Source organism: Perca fluviatilis, chromosome 24 (genome assembly GCF_010015445.1).
Source record: "Perca fluviatilis chromosome 24, GENO_Pfluv_1.0, whole genome shotgun sequence".
In the NCBI taxonomy this organism is placed as follows: domain Eukaryota; kingdom Metazoa; phylum Chordata; class Actinopteri; order Perciformes; family Percidae; genus Perca; species Perca fluviatilis.
The window spans coordinates 4636933-4650308 of NC_053135.1; the positions used below are offsets into that span (position 1 = coordinate 4636933).

At 43.8% G+C, this 13376-nt stretch overlaps 1 protein-coding gene across 2 annotated transcripts in view; it reads right to left on the minus strand.

The window, feature by feature from the left end:
- Positions 1-469: 469 nt before the first annotated feature.
- LOC120554472 (fidgetin-like) overlaps positions 470-13376 on the minus strand; it is a 32566-nt gene continuing 19659 nt past the window's right edge. For both annotated transcript variants that reach the window (XM_039793386.1, XM_039793387.1), the window contains one exon: positions 470-5529. In XM_039793386.1, the coding sequence (XP_039649320.1) occupies positions 3266-5529 (2264 nt within the window). In that variant the 3' untranslated portion in view covers positions 470-3265. The remainder of the gene's footprint in view (positions 5530-13376) is intronic.

Here is a 13376-nt window from a genome sequence, read left to right on the forward strand (position 1 = left end):
GATCTGACACACAGTGACAGAGACACACACACACACGCACACACACACTAGGCTATGCTGCAGCCTGCGGTTGCACCATCAGCTAAATGTTTTAAGTACAGTCATCTGAGGTAGACTGCGCAAAACTTGTTGTTCTCTCCACTTCGTTTTTTTTTTTAAATGTTTTTTATTTTTTTTAATTTTTTATGCATTTTTCACAAATGTCTGACATTTGGAAAGACGTAAATCAAATACCACGTGTGTTTTGTAGCCATGAGGTAGAAATGCTTTAAAGAAGAACTCTAGCGTCCCATTTAAGGAAAGGTTTCCAAAAAAGAAAAAAGAAAAAAAAGAAGAAGCTAGATTTAAACAGAAATGTAGAAAAAAAGGTCAAGACACAAAAGACGGACCACAAAACACCTAACAAACAAGCGTAGCATTGACCGGTGTGTTTCAAGTCGTTTGTTCGTTGTCCTGTAGAGAATGGGAGAACGCCTGTGCTGTTGTTGTGTGCTCTGAAGTGCATTAGTAGGTTTTTCTGTCTAAAGGGACTCTCTCTCCAGAGGATTTGCTGACAGAAGGAATTCTGGTACAGATTGTTTTGAGCGTGGTTTTCTGACGGACCACTCTGCTTTCCCCTTGTGCTGCCGCCACACTGCCTGGCTGTCTTTCCTTTCCGTCAATTTTGCTGACGCTCAGCAGAACTTCCCCCCCACTCACCACATCAGGTGCTGCATTGATGGTGTCTAGACCAGAGATAGCAGCACAGAGTGGGCCTGAGCATACAGTATGCAGCTCCTACTTCAGATATTGTTAAAAATAAAATAAAACAGAATGTACAATAAAAGTTGGAAACTGATCATCGGTTCATAAATGAAATCTCCTTCAGGATAAATACCGGACAGACAAAGCAAATACATTTCAACAAAACAATATAACACACAAAATGCTTTAGTGCACGTACATTAAACTATTTTAAGTACTCCAGTGGAGCTAACGGACAGCTTCTTACATGGTGACAAGGAAGAGACAAAAATACATTCCAATGGAACACCATGGAGAACAGATAACCTTCAGAGATGAAGGACTAGTGCCGCAATTCCTCACTCATGTTACAAAGCTTTTCAGTCAACTGAAGTATGTATCCAAATGCATTTCGATGTCATTTGTGTAAATATAGTGAAACATAAAACTGATTAACACAGTTCAAGTCGTTTGAATCTGGGTTGGTCATTTTTGAATACTTTTTTTCTGATTGTTAAGTGATTAAAATAGTGTCCTTGCTAACTGTGTAAACTCCTGCTGCTTGGACATGAACATGGCCACTACAATAAAAATAATAGTTGCATTACAGAGATGTCAATCAACCAGAATTGCTATTATGAAATTACCTCTGCACTTTTTTTTTTTGCGCACTTTAAGGTATAGGCATGTAAGATATGTACTGAATGAATAACGCTTTCTAATTTAAATTACAGGAGCAGCATCCCATTCTCTAGCTAATCCAGTTCAAATCCAGCTAAACTGTGTGAGTGACAAGGCAACATTGCAAAATCCATATTTCCATATATAGGCTGTGGCACCTATCAAATCCAACTTAAAAACTAGCAGGATATCTGGAATGAGCTCCCTTAATCCTAGTTTACTGTTATGAAAACAGATTTTCCTTGAATGCAACAGATGTGCTGCTCACTGATTTCCAATACAGCACTTCTGGCTGAAACCAACTGGAGTAAAATAAATCAAATGACATTAAGTAAAACATGTAATTAACACAAAGAGAATAATTGTTCTTTTGATATCGCTGGGATTTGAAAGAGTAGTTTGACATTTTGGGAGAAACGCTAATTTGCCAAGAGTTAGATGAGAATGTCGATACCACTCTCATGTTTGTCCTTTCAATATAAGGCTACAGCCAGCAGCTTAGCAGCACATACAACCAAAAATTGTTGTTTTTCACTTCAGTTTTTGTACAGATCCGACAGAGGCAGGATAGCTGTTTCCCCATTTTCAGTTTTAATGCCAAGCTAAGCTTTCCGCTACTGGCACGTGCCATTTAACCCTCGGTAAGAAAAGCAAACAATGGAATTTCCCAAAAAGTCAAACTATTTCTTTACATTTTTTTAGAGAGGTTTTTAGCATCAAGTGTATCCACATCAGAGAATACATCTCCTCTCACTAAACAGTATGACAAATGAGCCATTATTTTGCGCAGAAGTTAGCTGACAAACTGATGGAGCCTCAATGCAGCCTAACCATACAGCCTAGATCACGTAATATAAACAATGTTGATTATGGTTGTTTCAATAAATATTAAACACCTGCTTGTCTCTTAAAACCCCCAAACAGCACAGCTGGGCAACTGCTTTGTGGCTTTTAAAATTTCATTTCATTTCTTTAAAGCGATGGAAATAAGCGATTGGTCAAGTAGAAACAGGTAACTAGAGCACCTGCTGTGGGGAAAAAAGAAATCATGTTTTTTGTCTTTCACTATTGATTATGCTCCATCATTCCAGAAAATATCTAGTACATTCATTGTCACCTCTTTGCTATTTATACTAGCCACTTGAGGTACACATAACACTGCTCTGCCAAACCACCTCGGATTCTCCTCTCAGATCTTAGTGCTTTTCGTCAAGATATCTTGAGGTACTGTACAATTTACAAACGCTTTCCTGAGTTTAGTTTGTTACTTTTGCTTGTTTTGCAGACAAAGGTTCAGAAGAGATGAGTGCGAGTCAGGGCCCAGACTACTGCCGCCCTGATGGATTTCTGCTCTTAGCAAGACAAAGAATGATTGACCACCACCAATGGCAACTGTCAATCTCTGGTTTTCAGACTCATCGCTGAAGTTTTAAAGCTCTTAATAATCATCAGCTCATGCCATGAATGTAGATTGTGAGGCAAAAAAAAAAAAAAAAAAAAAAAAAAAAATCAGAAAGCACCACTTCAGGCACTTGGATAGCCAACTAAATCTCAACAACAAGAACATAACGATATATACACAGACACTGGGGCGTCTCTTCTAAAGCCAACTTGCTTTCTATATGTAAACAATGCCTGGCTTTCTGGAGTGTCAAGCATTCAAATTAAAACTCCTGCTCATTAACTGCAAAACTGCCAGTTGTCTCGTCAAACCAGGTCTCTCGGTGCGTCTAACCCCTGCTTGTGAGATCTCAGTGGGCTTGTGTTGGCCTTCTGTGTGCCTTTCCCTCCAGCACAATGCTTCTGCCCTGAGGGGAGGAATTGTGGATGCCTCTTTTTCTCAAGGGTGGAATCTATCTTTTCACTGGCTGCAGCCGTACATTTTGTTCCACTCAGTGTACGTGTCAATCTCTTTCTGTGATATACTGGATTGGAATTTACAAAAGACACTCTCAAAGTCCTGGTAGGTGAAGGGCCTGACCTGTCCCCTGGGCATCATGCCCGACATGTCCATGCCCTGTGCAGAGACATGTAACAGACCTACGAGGGCCTCTTGGCAGAGTCTGGCCAGGTCCAGTCCAGAGAAGCCCTCGGTACGCTGGACCAGCAGCGCCAGCTCCTCCTCGCTCATGCAGTATTTGTGCTGAGATTGAGCCAGGAGCTGGCTCACGATCTGGTGTCGGGCCGCGCCATCCGGCAGTGGCACAAGGACCCTCCGAGCAAAGTACCTGCGCAGCCCTTCGTCCATGTCCCTCGGTCTGCTTGTCGAGCAGACCACCAACACTTGGTTGCCGTCGTCGCCTGAGCCCATGAGAAGTGAGTCCAACTGGGTAAGTAGCTCCCCCTTCAGCCGGTTGATGGGACTCTCTTCACTGAGGTGGGCTGAGAGCAGCATGTCCACCTCACTAATGAACAGTACCGAGGGCTGCCGGCAGCGTGCCACCAGGAAGGACGCTCGGATAATTTTTTCTCCCTCTGCCAGCCACTTGGTGGCCAACGTGGAACCGTTGAGCTGGAGGAAAGGCGCCCCCAGCTGGCTGGCCAGGCAGCGACCCAGCAACGTCCTGCCACTGCCCCTGGGGCCAAACAGCAACACGCAACGGGGTGCTGGACCTAAACTGCTGAACATGTCCGGACGCAGAATGGGCCACAGGACCTCCTCCTTCAGGGTTGCCTTGGCCAGTTCTAGTCCTGCAATGTCACTCCAATCCACCGGCGGCCCCTGCTGAACGATTTCAGAGGTAACCATGTCTAGGAGGTGAGGGTCACTGGTTTTCAGCTGCTCTTCGGCATGCCGGGAGGACGAAGTGGATGAGGAGGAGGTAGGCCCCGGCGCTGAGTGCGAGAGGTGGAGACGGTGATCATCGGCACCCTGCTCACTAAGGGAAGGGGAGGTGAAGCTGGCAAGGGAATCTGCTGAGCGGGAACCCCCCAGGGTGGAGGTGACATAGGCCGGCGGAGTCAGTGGCCCGCCTGTTGCCTGGTTGCTGTACTTCCTCTGCTCTGAGGACATCGTGGACTGCTTCTGAGGATTAAAAGGTAAAGACGACTTTTCAGCACTTCTATCAAATCCACCACCGCTAACGCTGTTGGAGCCGCCTCCGTTTGCACTGCTGCTGTCTGCTATTCTGTACATGGGGCTCTCAGCCGAGCTCCGAGCCTGGCCATAGCCAAAGTTACCATAAGCGGAGTCTATCTCTCCTTGGCCGGTCATGTAGAAGGCTTTCCTCTTCAGTGAGTTGGAGGAGCTACTGTTGAGAGGGGTGGGGGCGATCGGGGTCAGGTTGTGGCTCTGGTATGGGTATCCAGGTAAAGCAGAAGATGGGGGAAGGGGTGTAGGTGCAGCGATGCCTGAGGGGAGATATGAGGATGGAGGGGGTGCTCCCCCAGGGCTGTATCCTGGCCCGACTGAGCTCTGAGCTGGGTATCCTGCTGGGGGGTAATTATAACTAGACAAGTTGGGGGAGCCTCCGTTGTAAGCTGGGACTAGAGTGGGGTGGGAGGGCGGCGGAGGGGGCGCCTGCAGGAGCCCAGAGCTGTGCAGTGGGGAGGGTAGTGCTGGGGCGGGGGCAGACTGGGAGCTGTAACTACTGTGCAGGTAGGAGCTGCTGTATGGGGGGCCATATTCCTGAGAGGCCATGGAGGAGTGGAGGGCAGTGGCAGAGTGGCTCCCACAGCTGCTGCTGGAGTAGCTGGGCTCGCTCAGCGTGCTGGAGGCCAGGCCCGGGGAGCTGCACATGCCAGACACCACCTCTGAGGCTGCCGCCACCCCTCCCTTTCTGACGGAAACCCCCTCGGGGATGCAGCTCATGGGGTAAACGCCATCCTGCCAGGGCTCTGATTCACCTTTCCGTCCGTTCATCACCCCTGGGGCCTCAGAATAGGAGCCCGGCATCTCCAGAATGCCGGAATACTTCTCGGCATACTTCTTGAGCAGGTTGGAGGCCGTGAGGGCGGAGATGTCGTCATTGGCCCAGGCGTACTGGTAGGTGGCTGAGCGCTGCAGGTGGCCAGGTACCGCCCTGTAGGCCTCAGCCTTGTGGGCTGGTGAGCGCGTGGTGGAGGAAATGTCGAAATGCTGTTCGGCCCACTGGCTGTGCTCGGGGGTCCACTGCATCTTCAAGCCTGAGAGAAACGGAGACAGACAACCGCACGTGAACACATTGACGTGCTAAAATCATTTTAGCAATAATTAATATGACAACACCTTCAAATTGCCTGGGATGGAGTATGGTCAATTAAAAACGTGATATATATATATATATATATATATATATATATTTTTTTTCGTGTGGTGCTCTTTATTTGTATCTATTTATTTTTCTTCCTGATACATATGAGAGGGTTTTTTGTCCAATTGCACATGAATTATTAATTTCTACAGATCATAGGAAGGACAGCGTGTGTCGGCAGGTATAGTGCGGTACAGAGGGAAGGTGGGATGGCTGGTTACACCAGCCTAATGCACCCTGGCCAGACCAATAAGACAGAGGCATTGAGGGTCATTCTATAATCCCCGGCTCATCTGAGGTGGCTGGAGATGGGTTTGAAAATGTGCCTCGCCGAGTACCACAAAGCAACACACACACACACCCATACACATCCAACCCCCCTCTGCTCATGGTGCTTTCATCGAACACACACACACACACACACGCACAGACACACAGGATATAGTTAAAAAAAAATAAAAATAAAAAAACTATATATGCCTGCACTCAGGCGTGCACAAGCACACACACACAAGCTCACATCCACTGACCCAGACGGACAAACACAGGCACGCACACAGGAGCTGTAGCGAGCAATGAATTACAACACATTGTGTCTCAAGCTTAGTTCCTGTCTGCACAGCTCCACCTTGACCTCCTCTCTCTTTACCTTTCTGTCTGCCTCTCTTCTTCATGCCTCCCTGCCGCCTTGTCTTCCCTCTCAGTCTCTCTTCTTGGCTTTTTTTTGTCGTCCATTTTCCACCTCCCCTCCTGCTAGATCCTTCTTCATTTCTCTTTGCATCCTTTTATTCCGATTCCATCTATTTTTGATATATATCTCTCTATTGTTTCATTCCCTTTCTTCGTGCCCCCACCCCCCACACCCCATCCTCTTATTTACTCCCTCTGTGCTTGCTTCCCCTCCTCCCCTCCCTCCTTCCTTGCTCCATCTCATCTCAGACACACTCACCTGGCTCTCCCCTTTATTGCCTCAGGAGGCTGGAGAGCCACTGTTTCCTTTAATCCCAGCCAATGCCATCTGCAAACACTGACGGTCACACAGCGACTCCATCGTTGTCTCAATATCAAAGCTGTGGCGCTATCAAAGGCTGGACGGGGCGTAATCACAGCAGCCGCACGGCAGATTGAACCCCGTTTGATTTGACTTAGTGCACACAAATAAAGGATAATATCGGTGTCATTTAGGCTGCTTCCTCTGACTTATTGACTGGCTGCGGTTGCATGTAGAGATCCACAGTTGGGGGTCTGGTGAGCAATGCCGGCTTCAGAATTGGTTCATGTGTATGCGTGTTTTTGTGCTTGTGTGAGTAAAGCAGGCATGCACAATACAATCCATTCATAGAGAAGCAAATCTTCCGTTCCTCCCAACCATTTATGCTACAGCAAACACAGACACACACACACACACACACAAAAAGCAGGCTTCAACACATACGCGTCCACTCTCTCTTGCTCTCTTTTCCGAGGCCCTGTGTTTGTTTGGTAACAACACAGAAAGGGGGGGGGGATCCCCAGACTCCTATTTCCTCTCTGATTCTGCTCTCTATCCGTCTCTCGGCAGACGCCAATGGCTAATTAGCAGAATGGTGATCTGCTAATTGTGTTAATTTACAACATTTTAGCCGAGGGGAGTCTAGCAGGGGCTGGCAAGCATGTCACCCTCCCAGTGTATCGAGCAGGGAACGCTTCAGACAAAGAGCTGAGTGGAGGAAAGTTTTGTATTAGCTGGGAGTCTCCTTTAATATTGAGAATATATTAAGGGGAAGCAGCACCATAAAAGGGCAGTATTTCAAGAAGATAATTATTACTCTGGACAAAATAAGAGAAAATGAAAGATAGGTTTCACAACAATTCTTCTATAGCAGCCAGGTTTATGTACACCATTATATTGTTATTATATATAAAATCAATGGTAATAAAAAAAGGATGTAGTTTGTAATTTCTTGAATATGGCCATACTATCTAAGAACTGTACATGTAACCTCTACACAGAATGAATAAATGATATCATTGAACAGTTGTCTCATGGAAGCAGAGGAAATCAAACAATGTTTAAGGGCTTTTAAGGTTGGGTTGTTCTCAGGATTGTATTTTCAAGCTACATGTTTGATCTGTAGCCAGAAGCTAAATGCTGGTTTGGCAGTGCACATGAAACCTTGATTATTCTACATTAGCTCATTAATAGATAATATGTATCTGAGGAAAGTGAGGAGAGAGAGGGAGACCTGTGGAAAAGGCTCTAAGCCACATTCAGCCACGTCTTCAGACATCAGTATATGCCTTCGCTGCACATTTTGTCACAGTCTTTAGTCTGAGTGCAGAAAACCCAGGCACACTATGGAACTGCCTCATTGATGCAGGGTCAATCTACCATGAGTCCCTTGATTCTGCCGCAGAAATATCCCCCTTCACATGTCATTTAATGAGGCATTAAGTAATCTTCCATTCAGTAATCTAATTATTGACCACCACTGGTGATCAAGGTACCACAACAATGTCGTATAGCACTTCACCCCGGCCTTCACTCTGGCTGTGTACTGTATTCTGGCTTTATGTTGCAGTTACTGCCTGGTCTGGTATTTTCTGGACTTTAGAACCTGCCATTGCACTTCAATGCTCTCTTTGTGACACAGCAGACATTTTAATAGACTGCTAACTAAAGCTGCAAAGATTAATCGATTAGTTGTCAACTATTACATTAATCGTAAAACTATTTTGATGAAAAAACATCAAAATACTCTGATTCCAGCTTCTTAAATGTGAATATTTTCTAGTTTCCGGACTCCTCAGTGACAGTAAGCTGAACATATTTGAGTTGTGGACAAAACGAGACATTTGAGGACGTCATCTTGGGCTTTGGGAAACACAGATCAACATTTTTCACCATTTTCTGACATTTTATAGACCAAACAACCAATCGATTAATCAAGAATAATATCGACAGATTAATCGGAAACGAAAATAGTCGTTAGTTGCAGCTAAGGCAAGATAGCTATTCGGGATGTTGAAATTAATCATTGCATTGATGCAGTGACAGACCATAATCGATTATAGCCTACTGATATTGCATGTTCATTTTCCGGTTGCTTCTTTTTTTTTTGTTTCTGCCTTTTATCTGCTGTGTTCAGACTCCGCTACATTCTGGAAGTGTCTTTTTTAAGGGCAGATACAATACATAGGGGAGTTCATATACATCTGACTGCTTGAATGTGTTATTGAAAACCATGTTTAGCAATATATAATAATATTGAGGAGGTGAGGCATCGTGATGCATCGTGATATCGCATCAAAGACAGTATGATGGTAATCAAATTGAATCGTGAAAGCTTCACACCCCTAATAGCTATCATGTTAACGTTAGCTAAAGGCAAATTTACAAACTTTTTTTCGCAGCTGTAATTTGTAATTAAACAATAAACATTTTGATGAACCAACATTTTGGTAATTCAGCTACATAAATGAGGTAGAAGCTAAAACCAGTCATTATCGAGACAGAAAACAGCTAAACTAGTTCAGGTAAAACAGTAACTAGCCTACCTTAACAATGTAGTAGCAGTTAATTCATTATTTTGTTTTGATGCCTGATTTTAATTTAAAATGTTGAAAATAAACTTTATTTTCTTAAAAACAAGCTTTTTTCAAAATGTCGTGAAAGATTGTCAACATTACGGGACTGTAAAAATCCCAACAAATTTGACATTCAACCTCTAAATAACAAATCTGTCAATGCAGTGAAATGCTTTTTGTCTGCCAGTCAGTGGCGAGAGACTACATCTTGGATTGAGGCTGTTTCAGGACAATAATCAGTTGATTTAACACGTCTTGAAAAATAAAAAACCCGGCACTGCATTGTAAACAAGTGCAAATATTATGATGTGTTAAGATGGATGTGTCTTTGCACTGCCATGATAAATTGGCCTGTTTAGTCCTCATTTCAGTGCAGGGAGGTGTACAGAGAAATAGATGGAGATGAAAAGAAGTGAGGATGGAGAGGGGGATGACAAGGAAGAGAGGAAGCAAGCTCTAAAAGAAGATGGGGGGAACACAAAATAAAACAAGCCTTGTGAATCACACACTTCTTCTCTTCACTCCACATAGTTTGACAGTCCATCAAACTGCGATATGTCCTCCATTTAAAGAAACATGAATCTTTCTAATTCCATCATTAATAAAGATAACATATATAAAAGAGTGTGTCAGGCTCCATCAGGGCTTTCATCTCTTCTATAATGAGGTTAATGCAGAGACGCGGTGATTACCCCAGCAATGCAAATGAAGGCCAAATGATAACTTGCACTATTTAAATAAGGTAATAGCGATTACTCTACGTTATTCAAATGAGGACAGATACTTTGAACTGAGCGCTTTGAACTCGCTGCTCCTTCTCAGAAACATATGAAAGGGATGGAGGAGGATTGACTTTGGAATCATTCAGAGTGTATCCTCTAATTCAATGTGATGTAAACCAAGGGCAATGAGCAAAGTCACCTAATGTGCTGGTGCAGGAGGGGCGGGGTGGACTAGGAGAATGTTAAAGGTAGCCTGACTCACAACACTCCTTTACTTATTTTTGAAAGACCTTGAAAATGACTGAAAAGTCCTTGAATTCATGGTCAAAGAGTTTTGAGAAAATTGAGACACAAGACATGGGTTAAAATCACAGCTGTCTATCATAGTGTTAATAAGAAAAAACTACTCTGAATGCCAATTCATTTCCAAAAGAAAACCTTCCAAGGGCCTTTTCTTATTTAAAATGTGATAGGAATTATGGGAAGCCCAATTCGCCCCGAGCTTTAATAGTGAAATGAGTGTGTTGTGTTTAGCCTTCGTCAGTGTGACAGGATTACATATATAGACCATTCAGTTAAAAAAGAGTTCTATTCATTCTTTTTTTATTTTCTGCTTATAGCACCTCGATGGAGCTGCAAGCTTACAGCATATCCCCTTATTAGATTTTTCTCAACAATCTTTCAAGGGTTCGAGGGCCTGGGGGAAATTCACAAAGCATTTAGATGGACACATGCAGTAAAGTGTGCGAGTAAAAAAAGTGTGTGATTGTGTTGCAGAGAGAAAGGAGGGAGAGAGATCGTGCACTCAGCTGAAACAACATCCAACAGAAATCTTCTCCACCTTCTGAAACGTCAAGTCTGCCAGTGCTCTTTTTTTTTTTTATCCTCCTCCAGCCTCCACATAGAGAAGCCTAATCATTCTCATTACACTCGGCGTCCATCTGCATCAACAGAGCTGCCTATTACTGTGCGTGTGTGTATGTGCAGTAAACAGCTCTTTAGAGAGAGCTAATGAGCTCTTTTAAGTCTGTCCGCTCTGTGATTCTGCAAGCGGGATGTCAGAGCAAACTGCCCATTTTGGTAACGTCATAATTAAGCCGTGTGTGTGTGTGTGTGTGTGTGTGTGAAAAGAGATGCCGGCACACGTTGACGCCGTCATGCCCGCACACACACACACACACACACACACACACACACACACACACACACACACACACACACACACACACACACACACACACACACAGAAGTACAAATATGTGCCCTTCTTTGTCGCTCTAACATAAACAGACACTGAAGACCTTCAAAAACAAACAATCATGTTATATCTTTTTAAACATCTGTCCCCGACTGAGTGTAGGAGGAGCTGCATGACAAGCGATAACTTCATCAAAAGAGACCTGTTTCCACACACCACCGGGGAAATCTTATTCAAATCCTTATCAAATACACCAGAGGGCATCTTTTAACCTCTAAATCGCTGCACAAAAAAAAGCCTGAATATGCGCTATATGTAGCTATTGTTTCGCGAGTGTGTGTATTCTCATGCGCGCGGGCCTTGTGTGTGTGTTCGACAACCTCCGGACCACCTTGTTAATGAGTCCAGCACACTGTGACTAAGCCACGGGCTACGCTGTATTGGCACACAACCTACAGCAGAGAGTCAAATAATGTGATTAGGTCCTCCAAAAGGCAATTAATTATGAAATTAGTCATGAGCTGGTGTCACACACACGCCACGCACGCACGCACACGCCACGCACACGCACACACACACACACAATCAAAACTCCCTGTGTTCATCTGTAATGCGTACTCTTCAGAGCAACAGTTGCAGGAAAAGTGACAATAATGTAAAATATTGAATTATTAGCAGCCTTGATTTGTTTAGAAGTGAGTCAAAAATGTATAAAATAACAAATGTGTGAGCTAAATTCCTCTTCCATCACCAAAAAAAGAGACCACAAAACTGTTGTGCATGCCAGACTTCTCCTCTGCACATAACCAACAAGCCCGAATCCACGTCTTTGAAGCCGGGCAATTCAAGCTCAGCCACAGCTTACCATTACAACTGCTAGTCTGTCGCAAAGCAACGACGACGACAACAACAACAACAACAACAACAACAGATAAGGGAGTAAACAGAGCGAGTTTAAAGTCTAGACGGCGAGCAGTGACCGGGAGAGATGAGCTGTCACTAACTCAAAGACAGTAAGAGATTGCTGTAAAGATGACAGCTTGGAGCTGCGATATAAGGATATCTGACAAATGACAGCATCTTTAAAAAAGAAATCAAATATTCATTGTAATCTGTGATCTTTGACCTTGTGATAAGTTTCCACTGCTCCGACCATCAAACTCTGAAATGTCTTTGTGGAGCGGGTTTGGAGTAAAAAGAAATTCAGCTTTGAGAAATAGGCTTCCTTCTGGTATGTAAATGTTAAAAATATTAGGGTATATTTAATGATGACTCTAAATTTAGCTTGCAGAAGAAATCATACCACTATAAATCTCTGACTAAATTCCAGAGGCATATCATCGCCACCCCTGCCAGCCAGTATCAGATCTTCCTTCGAGCTGTATAAATTGACACTGTCTAAATTTCCTTTTACTAGACAGACTATTGAATGGGTGGGTTAAATGGGTAGGGCGCAGTTAAACAAATGCTCCGGATCAAGGAAATTGTGCGTGGCTTCTTTTGTCATTCAGAGAGGAAATTGAGAGATATTCGGCGGGGGCTCGGAGCCGCTAACGCATGGCATTCATCTATAATGCACTCGGCCTGTCCGTCAGCTACTCCATTTCCTGTGACTAGCGCAGCGTGCCTAATCACCCGGCTCGACGCGGGGTTCCTTCCTCAAAGACAGCCCTGCACACACTTGCACACACTTGCACACACACACACACACGTGCGCGCGCGGTCACCCAGGCAAGAATGAAGACAGACACAGGCAAACAGATTATTCTTATCTGGGGGACAAAACATCTGTAAAGACTCTCGACATCACAGCGCCAGGAACAAATCATCAGTGGGGAGAAAAGACATTCCTCACTTAAACTGAATGGCTTATTACTGATCCATATAGCATTAATACATGTATTAACTTAATAAAGCCATTTATGTCAACTTGTACAACCCAAGACATACTTTACTAAGTTGTTACTAATGTCTTTATGAAGTCAATAAAGCTTACGAATTCTCGCTTTGGATGAAGCAATTAGTAACAACATAGTAACAACTTATAAACCCCTACTAATGCATAGTTCATTAAAGCTTTATAAGTTGTTACTAATGGCTTTATTAAGTTAATAGTTCTTAACAATAATCCACATATGATTTATTAACTTCATAAAAGACACAAGTAACGCCTTATAAACCCCTAAGAAAGAATGTCTTATTTAGGATGAATGAGTTGTTACTTCTGGCTTTATTAAGTTAATAGTTCTGAAT